The sequence below is a fragment of the Chiloscyllium plagiosum genome, unplaced genomic scaffold (genome assembly GCF_037043375.1).
Source record: "Chiloscyllium plagiosum isolate Xiang-an unplaced genomic scaffold, Cpla_swu_hap1 HiC_scaffold_12, whole genome shotgun sequence".
Lineage (NCBI taxonomy): Eukaryota > Metazoa > Chordata > Chondrichthyes > Orectolobiformes > Hemiscylliidae > Chiloscyllium > Chiloscyllium plagiosum.
In genome coordinates this window covers 94,016,331-94,042,518 of record NW_028270150.1, presented here as the reverse complement: position 1 = coordinate 94,042,518, position 26,188 = coordinate 94,016,331, and the positions used below count along the sequence as shown (strand labels likewise).

The following is a 26,188-nucleotide window of genomic DNA, read 5'->3' as shown; positions in this document are numbered from 1 at the left end:
CTGCATGGAGGGGTATGGGAGACTGCATGGGGGGGTATGGGGGACTGCATGGAGGGGTATGGGAGACTACACGGAGGGGTATGGGCGCCTGCATGGAGGGGTATGGGAGACTGCATGGAGGGGAATGGGGGACTGCTTGGAGGGGTATGGGGGACTGCATGGAGGGGTATGGGAGACTGCACGGAGGGGTATGGGCGCCTGCATGGAGGGGTATGGGAGACTGCATGGAGGGGTATGGGAGATTGTATGGAGGGGTATGGGAGACTGCATGGAGGGGTATGGGAGACTGCATGGGGGGGTATGGGGGACTGCATGGAGGGGTATGGGAGACTACACGGAGGGGTATGGGCGCCTGCATGGAGGGGTATGGGAGACTGCATGGAGGGGAATGGGGGACTGCTTGGAGGGGTATGGGGGACTGCATGGAGGGGTATGGGAGACTGCACGGAGGGGTATGGGCGCCTGCATGGAGGGGTATGGGAGACTGCATGGAGGGGTATGGGAGACTACATGGAAGAGTATGGGAGACTACATGGAGGTGTATGGGAGACTACATGGAAGAGTATGGGGGCCTGCATGGAGGTGTATGGGAGACTACATGGAAGAGTATGGGGGCCTGCATGGAGGGGAATGGGGGACTGCATGGAGGGGTATGGGGGACTGCATGGATGGGTATGGGAGACTGCATGGAGGGGTATGGGAGACTACATGGAGGGGTATGGGGGACTGCATGGAGGGGTATGGGAGACTACATGGAAGAGTATGGGAGACTACGTGGAGGTGTATGGGAGACTACATGGAAGAGTATGGGGGCCTGCATGGAGGGGAATGGGGGACTGCATGGAGGGGTATGGGGGACTGCATGGATGGGTATGGGAGACTGCATGGAGGGGTATGGGAGACTTCATGGAGGGGTATGGGGGACTGCATGGAGGGGTATGGGGGACTGCATGGATGGGTATGGGAGACTGCATGGAGGGATATGGGAGACTGCATGGAGGGGTATGGGGGACTGCATGGAGGGGTATGGGAGACTGCATGGAGGGGTATGGGGGACTGCATGGAGGGGTGTGGGCGCCTGCATGAAGGGGTATGGGAGACTGCATGGAGGGGCATGGGGGCCTGCATGGAGGGGTATGGGGGACTGCATGGAGGGGTTTGGGGGCCTGCATGGGGGGGTATGGGAAACTACATGGAAGAGAATGGGAGACTACATGGAGGGGTATGGGAGACTACATGGAGGGGTATGGGGGCCTGCATGGAGGGGTATGGGAGACTGCATGGAGGGGTTTGGGGGCCTGCATGGGGGGGTATGGGAAACTACATGGAAGAGTATGGGAGACTACATGGAGGGGTATGGGAGACTGCATCGAGGGGTATGGGGGCCTGCATGGAGGGGTATGGGAGACTGCATGGAGGGGTATGGGAGACTGCATCGAGGGGTATGGGAGACTGCATCGAGGGGTATGGGAGACTGCATGGTGGGGTATGGGGGCCTGCATGGATGGGTATGGGAGACTGCATGGAGGGGTATTGGGGCCTGCATGGAAGAATATGGGAGACTACATGGAGGGGTATGGGCGCCTGCATGGTGGGGTATGGGAGACTGCATGGAGGGGTATGGGAGACTGCATGGAGGGGTGTGGGGGCCTGCATGGAGGGGTATGGGGGCCTGCATGGAAGAGTATGGGAGACTACATGGAGGGGTATGGGAGACTGCATGGAGGTGTATGGGAGACTGCAAGGAGGGGTCTGGGAGACTACATGGTAGTGTTTGGGGACTGCATGGGGGGCTATGGAAATGGGGGACTGCATGGAGAGGTACGGGAGACTACATGGAGGACTGAATGGAGATGTACAGAGCACTGAATGGAGATGTACAGAGGACTGAATGGAAATGTACAGAGGACTGAATGGAGGTGTATTGAGGACTTCAGAGAGTTGGCAAGAATGCATCTTCTTTCTCAGGAGGCTAAGGAAATTCAGCACATTCGTAAGGACTCTCCCCAACGTTTATAGCTGCACCATAGAAAGCATTCTATCTGGCTGCAACAAGGCTTGGTACGGTAACAGCTCTGTCCAGGACAACAAGAAACTACAGAAAGTTATGAACACAGCCCAGACCATGACACAAACCAACCATCCAGCTATCAACTCCATCTATCGTTCTTGATGCTGTGGAAAGACAGGGAACACACATTTCACTGAATATAGGTACATGTGACAACAATAAATCAAATCAAATATCGTACGTGGGCCTGAAAGGGTTAATATAGATTAAGTGTTATAAGGACAGCCCACAGAGACCATGACATGGTGGGACGATCTGGGAGGAGTCGAACAAAAGATCAGATCCTTCTAACAGTCTCTGTTACAATGGACAATACATCCTTCTAATGTGTAAATAATCACTGAGAGGCAACGAGCTCCACCCTGTTTATTAGAAGAGATTCTGGTTCCAGATAGATAACAGTTCTCAGGGCCCTTGTATATCGAGAAGATTGTAAGTAATTGGAGTTATAGAATTTAGTGTAAAAATGTATTTAATCTGGTGTTTTTAGGGAAATTTTGCAACATACACATTTGTTAATTTTACACTATGGAAAGTGGCAAATGTTTTCTTTCCAAAGCAGTCGACGTAAAAGAAGCCACCTTGTACAGTCGCACAGCCGCACTTATTCTCAGAACAGTACCACACCAGTCTATGGGTCACAACAAAGCAACTGCATTAGAAACACTTACATTATGCTGGAATTAACAAAGAATTAATGCATAAATATGAGTGAGTAAAAGCTGGATTTTTAATAATTTTATGATTTAATATTAATGATGTTTTGTTTTATTGAAAAGGCTGTTAGTGTAGAAGAGAGAAGTTGTCTCCAGTCTTATTCAGCTAAAACTGCCCTTGAGACTTAAAGCCAGGGATACAACAATGATTAGAGGCCTGTCATTCTGAGATAGAACAACAGACAGTGCAAAAATAAAAGACAATTTATGCAGATGGGAAAGTCGATTAAATTAACCATGCACACATTATGAGCAGGTTGGTGTTAAACAGTAAGTTTTAACTAACATTGAGCAATGGGCCAAATTAACTACAAAACAAGGGTTCGAGTGGCCACATTGTAAGTGCTCCCTATATCCTGGGGGAAGTTGGAGTGTGTTCCTGGACCAGGTTGGGTTTTGCTCGATCAAAGGGATGCCTTTTCGAGTTTAGCAACTTTCAAAGACAGGAGTCAGGGGATTTTGTCCATGTGAGCACTTGAGGTGTTTTGTATCAAGGAAGGAAGTGATTTTGTATCCAGGAGTTAGGTTTCAGACCCAGTTTGATGCCTGTCTTGTATTTATGATGAGGATAACTGGACAAGTGAATGACAATGAGGAGAGGGACACTTAGTACAGGACTGAAGGTCTCATACCTGAATGCACACAGGATAAGGAATAAGGGAAATGAGATTGTGATGCAGATCAAAATTTGCAGTAATGACATGGTGGGCATCACAGAGACTTGGCTGTAAGGGATTCAGAATTGGGAGATGAATGTTCCATAATATACATCCTATCAAAAAAAGGCCAGGTGGGCTGAGGGAGTGGTGATGCCTTATCAGTAAAAAATGAAATTAACTCAATAGTAAGAAAGGATGTAAGGTTAGAAGGTGTAGAATCTGTGTGGGCAGAACTGAGGAACGCCAAATTTAAAGCAAAACCTTCTTGGAGTTATATACAGGCCTCCAAACAGTATTCAGGAAGTGGGACACAAGATACATCAGGAAATAGAAAAGAGGTGTTGGAAAGGCAAAGTTACAGTGATCATGGGGGATTTCAATGTGCAGGTAGATTGGGAAAATCAGACTGGTATTGGATTGCAAGAAAAGGAATTTGTGGGATGTATACTGATGGCTTTTTGGAACAGCTTGTGGCAGGCCCCACTGGGGAACAGGCAATTCTGGGTTTTGTGTTGTTCAATGAGGCAGACTTGATAAGGGAGCTTAATGTGAAGGAACCCTTAGGAAGCAGTGATCATAATGTGATCGAATTTACTCTGCAATTTGAAATGGAGAAGATAAAATCAGAGGTAATGTATTACAGCTGAATAAAGGCAACTACAGAGGCATGAGGGAGGAGCTGGGTAGAATTGACTGGGAGAGGAGCCGAGCAGGAAAGGCAGTGGAACAGCAATGGCAGGAGTTTCTGGGAGTAATTCAGGAGACACAGCAGAGATTCATCCCGAGGGAAAAGGAAGCATGGTACAGGGAGGATGAGGTAACCATGGCTGACTACGGAAGTCTGGGATAGCATAAAAGCAAAAGGGAAAGCATATAATGTGGCAAAAGGCAGTGGGAAACCAGAAGGTTGGGAAGCAGACAAAAACCAACAGAGGGCAATAAAAAAAAGGAGCGAGAAGATTAAATATTGAATTATGTATAAAATATATTAAATACTTAGAAGGGAGTAAGGCAAATGATGGAAAATGACAGACCGATTAGCCTAGCCTCACTCGTGGTTAAGATCCTTGAATCCATTATGAAGGATAAGAGTTCTGAATAGTTGTAAGTTTATGGTAAAATAGGGAAAAGTCAGCATGGTTTCATCAAGGGGAGGTCAAATCTGCTAGAATTCCTTGAGCGAGTAACAAGTAGATTAGTCCAGGAGAGACAACAGATTTTATCTGCCTGGACTTCAAGACTGCCTTTGACAAGGTGTTGCACAGGAGGTAAGGGCCTATGGTGTTGGAGTCAAGGTGCTGGCATGGATAGAAGCCTGGCTGTCTGGCAGGGAGCCGAGAGTGGGATGAAACGGTCCTTCTCAGGATGGCAGCCAGTGACAACTGGTATTCTGCAAGGCTCAGTGTTGGGACCCCAACTTTTCACTTTATAGATTAATGATCACAATGAAGGAACTGAGGGCATTCTGGCTTACTTTCCAGAAGATACAAAGATAAGTAGAGCGACAGGCAGCATTGAGGAGGCGGGGTGGCTGCAGAAGGATTTGGACAGGTTAGGAGAGTGGACAAAGAAGTGGCAGATGGAGCACAATGTGGGAAAGTGTGATATCATGCACTTTGTTAGGAAGAATAGCAGCATGGACTATTGTCTAAATGATGAGAAAATTCAGAAGTCTGAAAGGCAAAGAGACTTGGAAGTTTTAATTCAGGATTCTCTCAAGGTAAACTTGCTGGTTGAGTCAGTAGTTAGGAAGGCAAGTGCAGGAAAGGCTTTTATCTTGAGAAGACAAGAACATTAAAGCAAGGATGTACTTCTGAGGCGCGAGAGGGCTCTATAAGGTTCTGGTCAGAACACTTTTGGAGTATTGTGTGCAGTTTTGGGGAAGGATGTATTGTCCCTGGAATGTGTTCAGAGAAGCTTCACGATGATGATCCCAGGAGTCAAGGGTCAAAGGTCAAGAATAGCTGTTTTTGTCTTTTCTACCATATACAATTGATACAGAAAAAATGGGGCAGAGTTCCTCCGGGACCAAGGTGCTACATGGACAGGACAAACTGCACGATCATACACAGGGTAGCATAGAGTACATAAGAAGTGCAAAACACGCAAAACAGCAAAGTAATTGAAATGAAATAAAAATTACCAGGAATTAAAAGCTGAACATATGAGGAACATTTGAGGATTCTGGGTTTATATTTGATAGAGGTTAGAAGGATGAGGGGGGATCTAATTAAAACATACAGAATACTGAATGGCTTGAACAGAGTAGATGTTGGGAAGATGTTTCCATTGGTAGGAGAGACTAAGACCCAAGGGCAAAGCCTTAGAGTAAAGGGAAAACCTTTTTGAATGGAGATAATTAGAAATGTCTTCAGCCAGAGAGTGATAAATCTGCAGAATTCACTGCCACAAAAGGCTGTGGAGGCCAGGCCATTGGGCATATTTAAGACTGAGATCGATAGGTTTTGAGTATCAAGAGGGTATAGGGTTACAGGGAGAAATTGGGAGAATGGGGCTGAAAAAATTATCACCCATGGTTGAATGGCAGACCAGACTCATTGGGCTGAATGGCCTAAATTCTGCTCCTCCGCCTTATGGTCTGATAACATTTTTGTCTCTTGCATATTCTTTCAATTGAGTTTTGTTGTCAGATGAGTCAGCATTTCTTAATGAAACTTAACACAATCAGAAATTGTTCACTACTTCAGAGTCCCTGTCTTGTCTCAGGTATAGATGAGTTTAAACAAATTTATCAAATCTAAACTCTGTAAGCTTGCTTTTAAAACTGACAAAGCATTTGTGGCAGCACATACAACATGTGTTTCACCTCACTGTACACTAGTGTGTGGAAGGATATTCTAGAAAATAATGGAGGCAGACTCATTACTGACTTGTATGGAATAGTTATATGGACTCTTCATTAACAAGGGACTCAATGGGAATAGAAAGTAGGTGGAAAAGAGGATTAAGGCTGTAGCCAGATCAACCATGAACTGATCAAATGGCAGATCGGACTCAATGGCTAACTCACCTACTCTTCATTCATATTTGTTTGTTCACAGGTATCCCAGAGAGAGAGCAGAGCAAACTCACTGTCTCTTTGTCACATACGCAAGAGCGGGGAGATTGTCCCCACTGTGTCAGTGTCACGTACTTTGGGGAGAGGAGACTGACCCCACTGTATCATTGACCTACAGACAACAGACCAATCAATCTGTGTCTGTAGCAGATCACCAGGACTGCCAATTGAACATACACAGTCTGTATCACAAAGATTGGAGAGAGCAGACTCCCCTCACTGTGTCTGTATCACTGACCCCACGGAGAGTGGATTGAATGGATTCTGAAACTGAATTATTCAATCCAGCTCATCATTTACTTAATTTCCCCATTTGGGTAAAAGGGTATTTTACCATGTTCTTCAGCTGTTTCCTAAACTTAGTCTGGGTCACGACATATATACAAGTGTTTGTGCAGCAACTGAGGAGCTGGAGAATGAATCCGATATCTCGTACAAAATAATGTAGATGTATGGCCCGATACCCCATCTGGCTCAGACGTTTCCATAAAGAGTATACAGTGAACACTGACCGTAACAGGATGAAATTCCCTGAGATAACAAACAATAAAATGATGGACTTCCTTCGAGTCCCTATTTCTAGGTCACTGGGATTCTCCCCACTGCTGTGAGCTCGAAGTCTCCTGCGGGCTCTGCTGGCCATTAAAATGTACCTGACACTTAAAGCATTGAGCAGCAGAATCAGAACAAATGGCACTGCTGGGTTCAGGATATAATGAAGGCACTCGATTGTTCCCCAGACTGGAGATGACAGAATATCAGTTGGTACTGAACAAAACCAGGGCTGATTCCTGAGCAAATACTGAGATGTGAACATAAAGTACCAGAAAATGTTCTTCAAACCACTCAGCACAGTCACTGTTCCCAGAATCACCGCTGCCGTCTTCTCAGTACAAAATTTAATTTGCAGATTTGGGCAGCAAATGGCCACATATCGATCAAAGGTAAAAGTGATGGTAAACCAGACAGAGCAGTCGGTGGCTGCATAAAGGAAGACAGCGTGAATATTACAGATGGGGATGGACCGTAGGAAACGAAACTCTCTCTTATAAACAATTGGAATGTGTCTCAATAGCAGATCAAGGATAATAGCCAGTATATCTGCTGTTGACATCGCCACCAGGTATCGAGTAATACATTTTGAAAGACCACACTTTCCTCGTAACAGAATTATAATTGTTGTGGTGTTCGCTGTGTGGAAGAAAAATAAACAGGAAGATTAATCAAGCTGGTAGAAAGGTTACAAATTACAGAGGCATTGCGTATTTTCGGTACATTTCCCTCTTTCTAAAAATTTATTGAGCTATTTATACCCATTTTCATGCATTGTATTAGATCCAAAAAATCAGCCATTAATTAGTAACTCATGTTTATGATGAAACAAATAATAAGGAAATGTAAGAGATGATGTGAAGAGTGACACCATGCTGACAGATTATTGAAGTGTAAATAAGGAAATATCACAAAGACCATGGAAGGTATGTTTCAGTTTCTGAAGTGGAACAGAGATCAGTGACCCTGTATTGGGGTGGAGAAAACATCCAGGTTCCTGTTCTTCATCTTTACAGAGTCATTCAGAATGAGTGTGGAAGTTTCAGCCCAAGTTCCCCTTCATTCGTACCTCGTGACCATGGTGGGTATCAGCACACATGTCCTATTCCTGATTATTATCCAATGAAGGTGGATTAATTCAGCAATATCTTGTTCTATATTATCCTCTCACATCTACTCAGAGGTAGTTTCCTTGTGTAGCTGATGGCCTATTGATTTGAGATGATAGAGGTTGCTACTTTGGAAGATTCTATGAAAGGGCTCTTGGACATCTTCGACATGCTGCACATTGCTGCTGAGGTGCATTGAGGGTGCAAGCTGGCAATGTTTGTGGATGTGTTGCCAGTCAAGGGCACTGCTTTATTATCAAGTTTCTTGAGAGTTGTTGGAGCAGATCTCACCCAGACAAGTAGGGAGTCTTCATTCACACTCCTGACTTGCCCTTTGTAGATAGTGGGCAGACTTTGGGGAGTGAGGTATATATGTCACCCATCTCTGATATGGTCTTGTTACACTGGTAACTGGTACAGCTCAGGTTATGGTCTATTGCAACCCCTCTCCCCCTCCCCAAGGATGCTGACATGAAGGAATTCAATGAAATCAAGAGAAATGATTGCAATCTCCCTTTTTGGAGATACCTGACACTTGTGTGGAGCAAATGCTACTTGTACAAATGTTGTTACATATGGACATTGTGTCTGATAGATGTTGGAGATCAGAGTCAAAGAGTGTGGTGTTGGAAAAGCACAGCTGGTCAGGCAGCACCGGAGGAGCAGGAGAATCGATGTTTCATGAATTGTGATAAAGAGCTTACGCCCCAAACATCGATTCCCCTGCTCCTCGGATTCTGCCTGACCGGCTGTGCTTTTCCAACACTACACTCTTCAATAGCATCTTGACGAGGCAGGAATGTTAATAAACTTTGTGGAACTATCAACATAGATCTTGAATTCTGACCTTACGATGGAGGGATTGTCCATGATGAAGCAGCTGAAGATAACTGGGCCAAGGACACTTCCCTGAGGAATGCCTGTACGATGTCCTGGAGCTGAGGTGACTGACTTCCAACAACCACACCCATCCTCCAATGTGCCAGGAATGACTCCAACCAATGAGAGTTTCATCCCATTTCTCATCATTTTAGGTTTCCTTCAGGTCAGACTTGGTCACTTACTGCTTTGATGTCAAGTGCAGTCTCTCTCACCTCACCACAGGAACTCAGCTCCATTGTCCTTGTTTGGATAATAGTTGTTATGAGGTCTGGTGCTGAGCAACCCTGCAGAGCTGGACACCAGCGAACAAGTTTTTGCTGAGTGAGGGCAGCTCAGTAACACTCTTGATGACACCTTCCACCGTGTTGCTGCTAATTGCGATTAGACTAATGGAGTGGTTTTATCTGGATTTAATTTGTTTTACTCTTCAAAATTTACCCATTTAAATACCTATATTAATAGGTTGTAGCCAGTTTTGTAACTGTATTGGACCAGTTCAACTCAGGGCATGGCGAGTGTTGGACCCATTTACCACTGACAAGGTATTTTCAGGGCAATTACTTTATGCAGTGCCTTAGCTGTTTCTTGTGTTAGCTCCTGGTGAGCGCTGGAGAACCTCTATTGAAGCACAATCCACCATGCGGACTACACACCCACAAAAGTAAAAGGGAGATGGGGTTTAATAATCACCCAGTTACCAGAAGGAAGCCATTCAGCCCATCATATCTGCATGGGCTGTCTATACGTGTTGACACAGTGGTGAGCACTTGGCTTTTTTCCATTACCCTGCAGATTGATTCGATTTTAATAATCATTCAAGTCTCTCTTCATTGTCTCAATACAACCGGACCAAGGCTCCTTCTCCAACAACTGTCAAGTTGATTGGTTATTAGGAATGGAAGCTGAAAATGTATTATTTGTCAGAAATGGAAACCATACTTTCTTTCACAGGATATCTCGTGATCCAAACTTACAGCAATATTCTATTATTTTATTAGGTCAGGCTAAACTTGTGGAGAGATAAGTGAACATTTCAGGTTGATGCTGTTCCATTAGCACTCCCAGCCTTTTCTGTTCTTATTTCGGATATCCAGCACCTGCAGTATTTTGCTTCAGTTTGATCATTTTGTAAGTTTCCATTAATATTGGCAGAATGGACCATGTCTCTGATGTCTCAGGAACTGTTTTGAGGGACCTCAATACAACTCTGAGAATACTTTCTCAGCCTTGTGGTGAATGGTGAGATTTACAAAGAGTCATGGATTGCAAACCATCTCAAACTGGTCTTAGGTCACTGCACCTCAGTGTCAGAACGTGGTGATCATATTCTTCAGTATAAAATTGTATTCCATTTGTAATAAAGCTGGAGAAGTGAGATGGATAAGCTCAACTGAACATTAGTTACAATGTTGTACAAGTCATGTGATGCAGTGTGTTGATGGAAAACAGTAATTCAGAGAATGTAAAGATCCTTTATTTCAAAGCTGATAGAATGTGGATTTGCATATTAACCAGTGAGATCGCAGATGGGAACAGCCGAAATAGTAATGAAAAGGGGTATGTTCATCATAATCTCACAAACTGGTCATTTTAATAAATAAACAGCAAGAAAAACAGATTTCCAAACCAGAGTATTATCACGGAAAGGACAGTTAGGTAACAAATTAATCAAATGATTGAGTAGATACAGAGCTTTACTCAATAAAACACAGAACCAAGTGGCAAACTGCATAAAGTAATGATTTGTAAGACACTAAACATACATTGTGAGGGAAAGGCAGCGATAGGCTGCAGTTAAGTGACAATGTTGAGGACTGTAGCTTGAGGACCGGTCTTCCATTGTGAATGGCACAACGGACCACTGCCCTTTGCTCAGTATCACAACTTTGTGTTTGTTGCAGGAAATATAATCAAGTCTGTGAGATATTTGAAAACGCCCATTATACCCATGTGGTTGTGGAGCCAATCCAACTGAAAGTCCCTTTCGATGAGCTCTCCCAACTTGGTGTGTATTTGCAATTAACCTGACAGCGAAGGTCAGAAGTTATATCAGTTTTAATCAGATTTAAGTCTTTACAGTCAGGGCAAGAAGGAAAAGATAAGATGATAGAAAGCAAACAGGAAATGCTGGAAATTCTCAGCAGCTCTGGCAGTGCCTGTGGGGAGACAGAGTTAACATTTCAGGCTGCTAACCCTTTGTCAGAACGGGAAATGTACTGAAACAGGATTTAAACCAGTCATGGAAAGGAAGGAAAAACAAATGAAAAGATCTGTGGTAACCCGGGAGACAGGAGACATTAGATGGGAGAAGGGATGAAAACAAAAAGCAAAATGGGATTGTACCAGGACAAGTGAAGGAGTAAAAATTATAAATAGGAAAATCCAAAATCATCATCAAAGATGCTTCCCAAAAAATGTAACAATGTTTACATTTAACACTGAGTTCAACAACTTCAGATTAAAAACTCGAACCCATTCTTTGGTTGTGACAGTGATAATTTTACATTTATACTTCTTCAAGATATATATCTTTTCTCTCCTTACCATTGTGCCTTTCATAACAATTCTTTTTGTCCTTTAACCTCTCCTGTCTTCCACCCAAGTACAGACCTTGCCACGTTCTCCTCAGTTATCTCATTTCCCTGCCTAATTTAAATAAACTGCTCTGACCACTCCCAGTTCTGACTCCAGGTCTCTAACCTGAATTCCTGACTGTCCCACTCTCCATAGATGCTGCCAGATCTGTTGAGTACTTTGAGCACTGTGTTTTTATTTCAGGTTGGCAGATTCTGTGGTATTTTACTCCACACGGGGAGTTAAATGTTGGACTGGCTGAAAGATTCCCTCACCGCTAATAGGCCGGACAGAATTCCATTTCGACAAAGCTATGATTTGAAATCAGTCTACTGGAAAATCAATGAAAACATAATCACAATTGTCACTTCATTGTAAACCAGGGAAGTGGTACATCAGGTATGGAGCAAAAGGAACACCTGAGGATGAGACATGGGTTTCCTCAGTAGATTGAGGAGTAAATAAACTAACAGGATCATATTGAATGGGAAAAAAAAATAGATAACTCTGAATCATTGAGGATTGTAAGAAAGTTCAGGTGGACTTTAACCAATCTTGTGTTGAATCGATATTTTACAGACTGCAGGCTTACAAAAATCAGTGCTCCCCTATTTTGGCACTGGGGCTGGTGAGGTACACTCATGGTTCTAACTCTGCATTATCGGGCAGCATTTCAAACTTTGATGATATGATACGTGGAAATAAGTATGGAAATTGTCTCAGAAATCAGGATCCATTGACAGGCAATGAAATGAGTAGACACATGACAAATGTGTGAGATAATGCATTTTGCTCAGAAGAATACTTATTATCTGGGTGCACACGTGATCACAGAGGCCAGCAGTAGCTTTGCAAGTGACGAGACAGAGTTCTGTAAGCCCACCATCAGGTTTAGACATTGGACGCTCTCGAACAGTCGAAGGTATTGTTTGGACTGTGCCATAACTGTAGTCTCAGATGGTCTCTGCATTCTCACTCATGTTGGTAACTGCACAGAGGGCTTAGCCAGGCTGGGAACAGTGTAAAACAGCCCACTGTTGCCATGGCAGATGAATGCAATTGGGTATGTAGTGGGGTCTATAATGAGGGATTGGTTTCTGGTTGATGTTCTCTCCTGCCAATCCTCCTGCCATGTGTCCTCAGCTCTGGGCCATAGAGTCATAGAGTCATAGAGCACACAAACAGACCTTTCAGTCCAACTGGTCCATGCCAACCATGTTTCCTGAACTGAGTTACACCTATTTGCCTGTATCTGTCCCATATCCCTCTGAACCTTTCCTATCCATATACCTGTTCAAAATTGCTTTAAATGTTGTCATTGTCCCAAATACTAACACTTCTTCTGGTAGCTCTTTCCATAGAAACACCACACTTTGTGTGATAAAGTTGTCCCTCAGCTCCCGTTTAAATCTTTTCTTTCATCACCTTAAACCTATTCCCTCTGGTTGTAAACAAGTTTTCCAAATGCCTTCTTCACCACCCTGTCTACCTGTGATGCCAGTTTCAAGGTACTATGTGCCCGCATCCACTGGTGTCTCTGTTCGACAACTCTCCCCAGGGCCCTATCATTAATTGTGCGGACTTCTTGGTGTGGTTAACTACATGGGGGTGGTGTGGAGGAAGGTGTATTGAAGGTGGGGTTCATCAGGTCATTCAATAAGCTTATGTTGGAGTAGACCTTCTCCAGTACAAATACAGGAACACTCTCTCATGGCCAACAGTCATGGTACCAAGACACTTGACTGATTTTGATTTTGTTAGACATTGGTTTTGATGTACTGAGCAGTTTGGACAAAAGAGGGACCACGGGTCACTTGGAGCATGGGAATAATTTGGCGCACAAGCAGTGAAACATGTAACTAGTCCAGGAAAAGGCATTATCCAGGCTAGTTAATCGTAATTGAGCAACAGTTTTGAGAAACAGTGTGAGGCACACTCTAGAAGGCTCCAATTTGACTAGATCTCTATTTTTTTTCTGCTGCCAGTCTTGAGAGAGCATACTTGTTTCCTCCTGATGTAGTAGGAATGGTGGTGGTGAGTGGGGTGGTCGGATATGTTGGTCAGGATGAGGAACTGAGAAGGTGAGTTGACTGAAAAGGTCCCTGTGATGAGACACACTGTGGAAACAGTGGCTATTAGAATCAGTGCCAGGAAAGAGCATGAGGTTGACAAAGCTTGGGTTCAAATCCGACCTATCGGAAGGATGTTGTGAAAGTTGAAAGGGTTCAAAGAGGATTAACAAGGATGTTGCCAGGGTTGGAGGATTTGAGCTATAAGGAGGGTCTAAATAGGCTGAGGCTGTTTTCTCTGGAGTGTTAGAGACTGAAGGGTGACCTTATAGAGACTTATAAAATCATGAGTGACATGGATAGAGTAAAAAGACAAGGTCTTTTCCCTGGTCTGGGGGAGTCCAGAACTAGAGGGCATAGTTTTATGGTGAGAGGGGAAAAAGGTAAAAGGAAATTAAGGGGCAACGTTTTCATGCAGAGGGTGGTGCATATATGGAATCAGCTGCCAGAGGAATGGTTGGAGCCTGGTACAATTACAACCTTTGGATAGGTATATGAATAGGAAGGGTTTAGAGGGATATGGGCCAAGTCTTGGCAAATGGGACTAGATTAGGTTAGAATATCTGGCCAGCATGGACGAGTTGGACTGAAGGATCTGGTTCCATGCTGTACATCTCTATAACTCTTTGACTCCAAATTGATTGGTAAGATTCTGAACAATCTCACTGATCCTCATGACTTGGCCAAGGATGGGGTGAGACTCAGTGGATCGGGGTTAATGACAAGAACATTAATAAAGTGACACATGATTTAAAGATCTAATGAGTGGACATATCCTCAGCAGGAACAACAGCAACAGCAGCGAAGAGGACAGAGGATCTGGCAGGGAAACTCATACAGTTAATGGTAACTTTTAGAGTTAATAGCAGGGTCGAGACTTACCAGGAATACCAGCAATAACAAGGATGGGATAGTAAATGTGTTGAATAACCAGGAGTATATAACGGATCCGATTTGTTAATGACATCAAGTGGTAATTTGCAGAAATATAATCAATTGTTGCTGAGAAACTCCTGCCCATTGTTGTAAAATTCCGATCTTCTGTGTTCAGATTCCAACCCATGGTTGTAAAATTCCAATCTATTGTTCTCAGGTTCGAATCTCTCTTCTCCCGAGCTCCCAATCTCTGGAGCTGCCGGTCCCTGTTAGTGCTGGGGGTGATGCTGGAGGTGATGCTGTCACTGATACTACAGCTTTGTACATTGTAAGGAATTTGTAATTAATAGACAAGGGAAACCCTCCTGGGAGACGTCTATGATTCATGGAGTTTGACATTAATTACAGACACTAAACAAACAGGATCAGTTAACCCCTTACAATTCAGTAAAGTGTTCCCCAATGGAATAAGGTTTGTACCCACGTTGGACAGCATGTACATGAGTTACTGAGAGAAGGAAAGATAAAGGCATTGACCATAATCTTTCAATTCTCTGGAGATATTGAAGTGGTTCCAAAGAAATGGATGGTTACAAACAATACACACCTCTTTAAAAAAATGTGAGAGAAATAATTGCTGTTCCTCCATCCAATCATAAGGACATAAGAACTAGGAGCAGGAGTAGGCCGTCCGACCCTTCAAGCCTGCTCTGCCATTCAATAAGATCATGGCCTCAGCTCCATTTACCCACCCTCTCATCATATCCCTTCATTCCTTTATTTTTCAAATAATATCGCCCTTCACTTTAAAAACGTTTACTGAATTAGTGTCAACTGCTTCCCTGGTCAAGGAATTCCATAGTTTACCAACCCTCTGGGTGAAGAACTTCCTTCTCAATTCAGTCCTAATTCTGTTCCCTCTAATCTTGGGGCTATGCCCTCTCATCCTAGTTTTACCTGCCAGTGGAAACATCTTCTCAAAAACTATCTTAACTATTCCGTTCATAATTTTACATGTTTCTATATGATCCCCCCTCATTCTTCTGAATCCCAATGAATACAATCCTAATCCACTCAGTGTCTCCTCATAAACCAACCCCCTCAATGCTCGAAACAATCTAGTGAACCTCCTCTGCACCCCCTCCACTGTCAGTAAGGAGACAAAACTGCACACAGTACTCCAGGTGTGGCCTCACCAGTACCTTGTATAGGTGCAACATTATCTCTCTGCTTTTAAACTCAATCCCTTTCGCAATCAAGGACAAAATTCCATTTGCCTTCCTAATAACTTGTACCTGCAGACCGACCCTCTGTGATTCATGCACAAGGACATCCAGGTCCCTCTGTACAGCAGCATGCTGCAACGTTTTACCATTCAAGTAATAATCTGTTTTACTGTTACTCTGACCAAAATGGATGACTTCGCATTTATTAACATTGTATTCCATCTGCCAGATTTTTGCCCACTCACTCAGTGTATCTATGTTCCTCTGCAAAGTTTCACCATCCTCTGCACACTTTGCTCTGCCACTTATCTTAGTGTCATCTGCAAAACTTTGACAGCCTACCCGTGGTCTCCAACTCCAAATCATCGATATAAACTGTAAATAATTGCTGTCTCAATACTGATCCCTGAGACACACCCCTAGTCACTGATTGCCAAGCAGAATATCACTCATTTATCCTCAATCCTTGTTTGCTTTTCGTCAACCAATCCGCTATCCATGCTAATGCTCTACCCCGAATGCCTTGCATCTTTATCTCTTGGAGTAGCCTTTTGTGCTGCACCTTGTTGAAGGCCTTTTTGAAATCTAGGTACACCACATCCACTGGGTCCCCGTTGTCCAGCTTGCTTGAAATGTCTTCATAAAATTCCAAAAAATATGTCAAGCATGCCCTTCATGAACCCATGCTGCATCTGTCCAACTAGACAATTTCGATCAAGAAGCCGTGCTATTTCTTCCTTGATAATACACTCAAGTATCTTACTCACTACAGAGGTTAAGTTATCCCCATAATTTCCCATCTTTTTTTATCTCCCTTTTTAAACAGTAGTGTAACATTTGCTATTTTCCAATCTGCTGGGACTTTCCCAGAATCCAGCAAATTTTAGGAAATTACTGCTACTGCGCTTGCTATTGATAGAGGTGTACAAGATGATTAGGGGTTTAGATCGGGTTGACTATGAGAACCTTTTTCCACATATGGAGTCAGCTATTACGAGGGGGCATAGCTTTAAATTAAGGGGTGATAGGTATAGGACAGATGTTAGGGGTAGATTCTTTACTCAGCGAGTCGTGAGTTCATGGAATGCCCTGCCAGTAGCAGTAGTGGACTCTCCCTCTATATGGGCATTTAAGCGGGCATTGGATAGGCATATGGAGGATAGTGGGCTAGTGTAGGTTAGGTGGGCTTGGATCGGCGCAACATCGAGGGGCCATAAGGGCCTGTACTGCGCTGTATTTTTCTATGTTCTATGTTCTATGCTATTTTCCTGTCATCTTTTTTAGCATCCTGGGATGCATTCCAACAGGGCCAGGAGACTTATCTATCCTTAGCTCCATAAACTTACCCCAAACTAGGTCTTCCATAATAATCATTGTTTCCAGATCCTCACAGACCTTCGTCTCTGGCATGCTGTTAGTGTCCTCCACTGTGAAGATCGCGATAGAATACCTGTTCAATGCCTCGGCCATTTCATCATATCCCATTACTACATGCACCTTCTCATCCTCTAAAGGACCAATGTTTACTTTAGCCACTCTCTTTCATTTTATGTATTTATTGAAACTTTTGCTACCTGCCTTTACGTTCTATGCCAGTTTCTTTTCCTTATGTTCTATCTTACTTTTCAATATAGTTATTTTTTGTGTATTTCTGTTGATGTTTAAAGTGTTCTCAATCTTCTAGCTTCCTGCTGTTCTTGACCACAGAGTCATAGAGTCTTAAAGATGTACAGCATGGAAACAGACCCTTTGGTCCAACTCGTCCATGCTGACTAGATGTCCCAACCAAACACAGTCCCACCTGCCAGCACCTGACCCACATCCTGCCAAACGCTTCCTATTCATATACCCATCCAGGTGTCTTTTTAATATTGCAATTGGACTGGCCTCCATTACTTCCTCGGCCAGCTCATTCCATATATCTACCAACCTCTGTGAGAAAAAGTTGCCCCTTAGGTCTCTTTTATCTCTTTCCCCTCTCACCCTAAGCCTACGCCCTCTAGTTCTAGACTCCCCCACCCCTGGGAAAAGACTTTGTATGTTTATCATATCCATGTGTCTCATGATTTTATAAACCTCTATAAAGATATCCCTCAGCCTCCGATGCTCCGGCGAAAACAGCCCTTCCCTATTCAAACTCTCCCTATACCTCAAATCCTCCAACCCTGGCAAAGTCATTGTAAATCTTTTCTGAACCCTTTCAAGTTTCACATCTTTCCGATAGGAAGGAGACCAGAATTGCACGCAATATTCCAACAGTGGCCTAACCAATGTCCTGTACAGCCGCAACATGACCTCCCAACTCCTGTACTCAATACTCTGACCAATAAAGGAAAGCATACCAAACACCTTCTTCACTATCCTATCTACCTGCGACTCCACTTTCAAGGAGCAAAGAACCTGCACTCCAAGGTCTCAATGTTCATCAACACTCCCTAGGACCTTATCATTAAGTGTATAAGTCCTGCTAATATTTGCTTTCTCAAAATGCAGCACATCACATTTATTTAAATTAAACTTCATCTGCCACTTCTCAGTCCATTGGCCCATCGGATCATGATCCCGTTGTAATCAGACGTAACCTTCTTGGCTGTCCACTACACCTCCAATTTTGGTGTCATCTGCAAACCTACTAAATATACCTCTTATGCTCACATCCAAATCGTTTATATAAATGATGAAAAGTAGTGGACCCAGCAGCGATCCTTGTGGCACTCCACTGGTCACAGGTCTCCAGTCTGAAAAATAATCTCCCACCATCACCACTCTATATCTTCTACCTTTGAGCCAATTCTGTATCTAAATGCCGAGTTCTCCCTGTATTCCATGCGATCTAGCCTTGCTCACCAGTCTCCCATGGGGAACCTTGTTGAACACCTTACTGAAGTCCTTATAGATCACATCTACCACTCTGCCCTCATCAATCCTCTTTGTTACTTTTTCCAAAAACTCAATCAAGGTTGTGAGACATGATTTCCCAAGCATAAGTCCATGTTGACTATCCCTAATCAGTCCTTATCTTTCCAAATACATGTACATCCTGTCCCTCAGGATTCCCTCCAACAACTTATGCTTGGGGCGGCAAGGTGGCACAGTGGTTAGCACTGCTGCCTCACAGCGCCTGAGACCCGGGTTCAATTCCTGCCTCAGGCAACTGACTGTGTGGAGTTTGCACGTTCTCCCTGTGTCTGTGTGGGTTTCCTCCGGGTGCTCCGGTTTCCTCCCACAGTCCAAAGATGTGCAGGTCAGGTGAATTGGCCATGCTAAATTGCCCGTAGTGTTAGGTAAGGGGTAAATGTAGGGGCATGGGTGGGTTGCGCTTCGGCGGGTCGGTGTGGACTTGTTGGGCCGAAGGGCCTGTTTCCACGCTGTAATGTAATCTAATCTAAAAAAAAAACTTGCCCACCACCAACATCAGGCCCACTGGTCTATAGTTCCCTGGCTTGTCCTTACTGCCCTTCTTAAACAGTGGCACCACGTTAGCCAAACTGCAGTCTTCCGGCACCTCACCTGTGACTATCGATGATACAAGTAACTCAGTAAGGGGCCCAGCAATCACTTCCCTAGATTCCCACAGAGTTCTCAGGTATACCTGCTCAGGTCCTGGGGATTTATCCACTTTTATGCGTTTCAAGACATCCAGTACTTCCTCTTCTGTCATATGGACTTTTTTCAAGATGTCAGCATCTATTTCCCTACATTCTATATCTTCTATGTCTTTTTTCACAGTTAATACTGGTGCAATGTACTCGTTTAGTATCTCCCCCATCTCCTGTGGCTCCACACAAAGGCCGCCTTGCTGATTTTTGAAGGGCCGTATTCTCTCCCTAGTTATCGTTTTGTCCTTAATGCATTTGAAAAAAAACCTTGTGCATTCTCCTGAACACCATTTGCCAAAGCTATCTGATACACCCTTTATGCCCTCCTGATTTCTCTCTTAAATATACTCCCACTGCCTTTATACTCCTCTCAGGATTCACATGATCTTTCCTGTCTATACCTGACATATGCTTCCTTCTTTTTCTTAAACAAAAACTCAATTTCTCTAGTCATCTAGCATTCCCTATACCTACCAGCTCTTCCTTTCTTCCTAACAGGAATATATTGTCTCTGGACTCTCGATGTCCCATTTTCCAGCCTTCGCATCACCTACGAACATCTGCCCTCAATCTCTTTTTGAAAGTTATTGACTAATACCGTCAAAATTGGCCTTCCTCCGATTTAGAACTTCAACTTTTCGATCTGGTCTCTCCTTTTCCATCATTATTTTGAAACTAATAGAATTATGGTCGCTGGCCTCAAAGTGCTCCCCCACTGACACTTCAGTCACCTGCCATGCCTTATTTCCCAAGAGTAGGTCAAGTTTTGCACCTTCTCCAGGAGGTACATCCACAAATTGAATCAGAAAATTTTCATGTACACACTTCACAAATTCCTCCCCGTCTAAACCCTTAACACTATGGCAGTCCCAGTCTATGTTTGGAAAGTTAAAATCCCTGACATAACCACCCTATTATTCTCACAGATAATGAGATCTGCTTACAAATTTGTTCCTCAATTTCCCTCTGACTGTTAGGGGGTCTATAATACAATAACAATAAGGTGATTATCCTTTTCTTATTTCTCAGTTCCACCCAAGTAAATTCCCTGGATGTATTTATGGGAATATCCTCCCTCAGTACAGCTGTAATGCTATCTCTTATCAAAAACACCACTCCCCCTCCTATCTTGCCTCCGTTTCTGTCCTTCCTGAAGCATTTGTATCTTGGAACGTTAAGCTGCCAGTCCTGTACCTCCCTGAGCCACGTTTCACTTTGTATGCCTCCTCTTTCAATTTGATAGCCTCCCTTATTTCCTTAGACACACAGCAGATTGTCCCTTTTCTTATAGTCCTTCCTTTTCACTGGAATATACCATCACTGAGCACTTTGAAAAATTTCTTTAAAAGTCCTCCACTGCTTGTCCACTGTCCCACCATGAAATCTTTGTTTCCAGTCCACTTTATCCAGGACCTCCCTAATTCTACATGATTAGAGAGTCCCTATAGTGTGGAAACAGGCCCTTCGGCCCAACAAGTCCACACCGACCCTCCGAAGAGAAACCCACCCAGACCCCTTCATTCACCCCTGACTAATGCACCTAACACTACAGGCAATTTAGCATGGCCAATTCACCTAAACTGCACGTTTTTGGACTGTGGGAGGAAACCCACACAGACATGGGAAGAATGTGCAAACTCCACACAGACAGTTGCCCAAGGCGGGAATTGAACCCAGGTCCCTGGCAGTCTGAGGCAGCAGTGCTAACCATTGAGCCACCATGCCGCAATTGTAGTCACCCTTGTTCAAACACTGGAACCTGTTATTGGATTTTATCTTCACACTCTCCATCTGTATTCTAACTACACCCACACTGTGATCGCTCCTTCCAAGAGGATCCCTAACTGTGAGGTCATTAATTATTCCTGCCTCATCACACAGGACCTGATCAAGGACAGCTTGCTCCCTCACTGGTTCCATTACATTCTGTTCAAGAAAACTATCACGGATACACTCAACAAACTCCTCCTCAAGGCTACCCTGACCGAGCTTGTTCGACCAATCTACGTGCAGATTTGTGGGCAGCACGGTGGCACAGTGGTTAGCACTGCTGCCTCACAGCGCCTGAGAACCGGGTTCAATTCCCGCCTGTCTTTCTGACGTCAATGATCAGTTCTTCAGGTTTTCTGATGCTGAGAGAGAGGGTGTTCTCATTGTACCAGGTCACCAAGCCCTCTATCTCCTTCCTGGTGTTTGATATCTATCCTCCCACAGTGGGGTCTGCAGCAAGCATGGAGATGGTGTTTGTACGGACTTTAGCCAGACTGCCGTGGGTGTACAGGGAGTACAGTAGGGACTGAGAACACATCCTTGGGGGTGTCCAGTGTTGAGGGTTATTGTGGAGAAGGTGCTGCTGTCTATCTTCACTGATTGTGGTCTGTGGGTCAGGAAGCTGAGGATCCAGCTGCAGAGGGTGGAACAGAGACTCAGAGTCTCAGAGTTTTGTGATCAGTCTGGAGGGGATAATGGTGTTGAAGGTGGAGATGTAGTTTATGAGCAGGAGTCTGACGTAGATGTCCTTGCTGTCCAGATGTTTCAGGGATGAGGGCAGGGTTGGGAAATGCTGTGATCCTATTACATCTGTCAGAGGGATTTGAGGCAGTGCTGATGTGGGCCATGACCAGCCTCTCGAAGCACTCTAGCATTCTGGAGGTCAGAGCCACTTGGAGGTCATCATTAAGGCACATTTCACTGGATTTCCTAGATACTGGGATGGTGATGGGCTTCTTGAAGTAGGTGTGGACTTTGGAGTGCAGTAAGGAGAGGTTGAAGATTTCAGTGAATACCTCCACCAGCTGGTTCACACAGGATTGGAGTGGACAACCAGGGACTCCATCTGGGCCTGTCGCTTTCCTTGCATTGACTCCGAGGAAGGCTGATCAAGCATCAGCAACAGTGACGGTGTGAACAGGTTCCCCTGGAGCCATTGGGGCAGGTGACACCGCGCTGCTGGCATTCTGCTTGAACTGACCATAGAAAGCATTGATGGTATCGGGGAGGGGTGTGTCTTTGTCTGCTATCTTGCTGAGCTTCATTTTGTATCCCGTTATGTTGTTTAAGCCTTCCCACAGGCAGTGGTTGCCTGAATGGTTGGTTTGGACATCTAACTTGGCCCGTATTGCCTCTTAGAATTTCTGATGGCTTTGCGGAGGTCACATCTGGATTTTCTCTAATGGTCTGGGTTATCCAACTTGAATGTTGAGTTCCTGGTGTTCAGTAGGGACTGGATTTCCCAGTCCATCCAAAGTTCCCATTTGGGGAACAGCCGGAGTGACTTTGGCACGCAATCGTCCATGGAGTTGCTCATGACCTCTGTGACTGTGGTGGTGTAATCGTCCAGGTTTTTCGCTGAGTATTTGAACACAGTCCAGTTCACTGATCCCAAACTGTCCTGCAGATGCTCTTCCACTGCCTCGGACCAGCATTGTATTTCTTTCTGAGAAGGATCCTCCCACTTTAGCTTCTGCTTGTAAGCTGGGAGGAGGGACACAACATTGTGATCTGATTTTCCGTTGTGTTTTGCGGGGGGTGGAGCTGTCGGTGTGTTTGATGGTTGTGTAACACTGGTCCAGGATGTTGGGTCTTCTTGTAGGGCAGGAAATGTGTTGGTGGGACTTTGGCAGTGCCCTCTTGAGGTTGGTTTGGTTGGGGGTCACCAGCCACGATGAATAAGGCCTCGGGGAATTTTGTCTTGGAATGTTTATGGCGGTGTAAATTTAATCCAGGGCTTTCTTCCTGGTTATCCTCCTCGGGGTCAAGACACTGATAGGGCCGATTCCGTTCCCGTCGAAGTCAGGTCACTGCAGGGTCAGGGGTCAGATCATAGCGCCGGGTGTCCATGTGACCCCTATGGGAAGCTGATGGGTCTGCTCTGTGTCCTATAGGATGACCAGCATTGAAAATACTCAGGCCTGGGATCCTCAAACCTGTTGGTAGATTAAAAAAGAACATTGTTCGTAATTTTTACAGAGTTGAAATTTCTGCTGCCCTTGAGTGGGTCTGAGCAAAGGTAAGAAAGTTAAAGAAATATGGCAAGAATCAAACCACTATTCTAGATAAAAGAGCGAATTCTGAATTGCACTAGTGCGGGGTGACCACTTCATTTTCATGCCGAAATATCTCATTAGGAGCTGATCTTGCCTCATTTCGATGGAGATACCAATCCTCACTTTAGTTCCTATGGAAACCAGATGGTGCCAGTTCCCAACAGGAAAGCCTGGGCAGTTACCTGGAGGCAGGAGCTCACTGTTTGCTTCTCCAGGTCTTCATCCATCTCCACCATCAGCACCATTTCACTGCATGCTCCATCAACACTGTCCTCTCCCACACTTTGTCGGTGTGTGTGGGCATCACCAAACCCCAGCCTCACCACATCATTCTGGCTGCTTTCAGATTAACTCACCCTTCACTGTGGAGCTCAGAGACAATGATGTCGTACCTGCTTCTGCCAGGTTGGTTCACAGTCAGGGGTATGGGCACATTTCATGCAGCAATATTGGATGCATCAATTGGCTCTGAGCTAACTTTCTAAAGGCTCATTCACTTTGCGTTTACTTGTGGTCTGTCAGGTTTATCTCAGAGTTTAGTGCAGAGTGACAGGCATTCACCATGTCACTAGTCAGAGTATCAGACAGTGCAGGGGATGAATCTGCATAGAGGACAGCATGGAGGTGCGTAGAGGACATTATTTATTCATTGGTGGGATCTGGGTGTCGCTGACTGGGCTAGTATTTATTGCTCAGCATTAGTTGCACTTGAGAAGGTGGTAGTGATTTACCTTCTTGACCTGGTGCAGTCCACTTGCTGTGAGTTGACCCACAATGCCATTAAGGTGGGAATTCCAGGGTTTTGACCCAGTGACAATGAAGGAATGGCGATGTATTTCCAAGTCAGGATGGTGAGGGGCTTGGTGGGGAACTTGAAGTTGGTGGCATTCCTATGTATCGGCCACCCTTGTCCTTCTAGGTAGAAGTATTTATGGATTTGGAAGGTGTTGTCTGATGATCTTTGGTGCATCTTGTAGATTTTACATACCTGCCACTGAGCGTCAGAGGGGAAGGGAGTGAATGCTTGTGGATGTAATGCCAATCGAGCAGCCTCCTTTGTCCTGGATGGTGTCAAGTTTCTTGAGTATTGTTGGAACTTTACTCATTCAGGCAAGTGGGGAATATTAGAACACACTCCTGGCTTGTGCCTTAGGGAGTCAGGAGGTGAGTCACTCTCTATCGTATTATTAGCCTCTGAACTGGCCTTGTCATTACTGTGTTTATGTGGTGAGTCCAGTGGAGTGTCTGGTCAATGCTAACCCCCAGGATGTTGGCATTTGGGGATTCAGTGATGGCCACACCATTGAAAGTCAATTGTCAATTGTCAGATTGTCTCTTATTGGTGATGGTCATAGCCTGGCTGTGTGTGCTGCGAATGTTACTGGCCACTTGTCAGCCCAAGCCTGGACATTGCATTTGAACACAAACTGTTTCAATATCTAAATGATGCAGAGCATTGCTCAGTCATCGCTGAACATCCCCACTTCAACTTTATGAGGGAGGAAATGTGCTTATGGGCACCTTATGCTGAAGCAGCTGGAGATATTTTTGCCAAGGGCAGGACCCTAAGGAACTCCTGCAGAGATGTCCTGGAGCTGAGTTAACTGACCTTCAACAACCACAACCATCTTTCTATGTCTCTGGTCTGACTCCAACCACTAAGGAGTTTGCCCCAGTCATCCCCCCCATCCATTCGCCCATCAATTCAGCTTTGCTAGGGGTCCTTGATGCCACCCTCAGTCCACTTGGCCTTGATATTACAGTCTGTCACTCTCACCTCCCCTTTTGAATTCAGCTCTTTTGTCCATGTTTTAACCAAGGCTGTAATGTGGTCAAGAGTTGAGTGGGGCTGAAAATGTGTTGCTGGAAAAGCACAGCAGGTCAGGCAGCATCCAAGGAGCAGGAGAATCGACATTTCGGGCATGAGCCCTTCCTCAAGAGTTGAGTGGTCCTGGTGGAACCCAAACTGGGCGTCACTGACCAGGTTATCGCTGAGCAGGAGCTGCTCAATAGCAGTGTTGATCACAACTTCCATCACTTCACTGGTGATCGAGAATAGACTGATGGTTTGGTCATTGGCTGTTTTGGATTTGACCTGCTTTTTTCTGTACAGGAAATACCTGGGCAATTTTCCACACGGTCGGGTAGATGCCAGTGTTGTAACTGTACTGGAACAGCTTGTCGAGGGGAGCCGCATGCTCTGGAGCACATGTCTTCAGTATTATTGCTGGACTGGTGTCAGGGCCTATAGCCTTTGCAGTATCCAGTGTCTCCAACCATTTCATGATGTCATGTGGAGTGAATCGAATTGGCTGAAGACTGGTATCTGTAATGCTGGGGCCCTTGGACGGGGGTGAGATGGATAATTCACTCAGCACTTCTGACGGAAGATTGCTGCAAATGTTTCATCCATATTTTTTGCAATGATGTTCTGGGCTCTTCCACCATTCAAGGTAGGAACATTTGTGGAGCCTCCTCCTCTAGTGAGTTGTTTAGTTGTCCACCTCCTTTCACAGCTGGATGTGGCAGGCCTGCAGAGCTTAGATCTGACCCATTGATTGTGGGATCACTTGGCTCTGTCTATCACTTGCTGTTTATGCTGATTGGCATGCAAGTAGTTCAGTTTGGTGGCATCACCAGGTTGACATCTCATCTTCAGCTAAGCCTGGTGTTGTTCCTGGCATGCCCTTCTGCACTCTCCATTGAACCGGGGGTGATCCCCTGGCTTGA

General features: G+C 44.8%; 1 protein-coding gene across 1 annotated transcript; it reads right to left on the bottom strand.

Annotated features, from left to right (window-relative positions):
* Positions 1–3,620: 3,620 nt before the first annotated feature.
* LOC148148585 (putative G protein-coupled receptor 139) lies at positions 3,621–14,774 on the bottom strand. The gene is made up of 3 exons (XM_087992325.1): positions 14,594–14,774; positions 6,860–7,716; positions 3,621–3,665 (listed from the first exon to the last, which is right to left on the bottom strand). Exons 1-3 carry the CDS (start codon positions 14,772–14,774, stop codon positions 3,621–3,623), a joined length of 1,083 nt encoding a protein of 360 aa, XP_087848451.1.
* Positions 14,775–26,188: the final 11,414 nt, after the last annotated feature.

Excerpts from the sequence above, each read along its gene's own strand:
- LOC148148585 (XM_087992325.1), bottom strand. The coding sequence starts at position 14,774 with ATGGGTTGGAATCTGAACACAGAAGATCGGAATTTTACAACAATGGGC. Across the intron at positions 7,717-14,593 it reads TGTTATTGCTGGTATTCCTG|CGAACACCACAACAATTATA; the intron begins GTAAGTCTCGAC and ends TCTTCCACACAG. Across the intron at positions 3,666-6,859 it reads GGAAACAGCTGAAGAACATG|ATTCTACACCTTCTAACCTT; the intron begins GTAAAATACCCT and ends CTGCCCACACAG.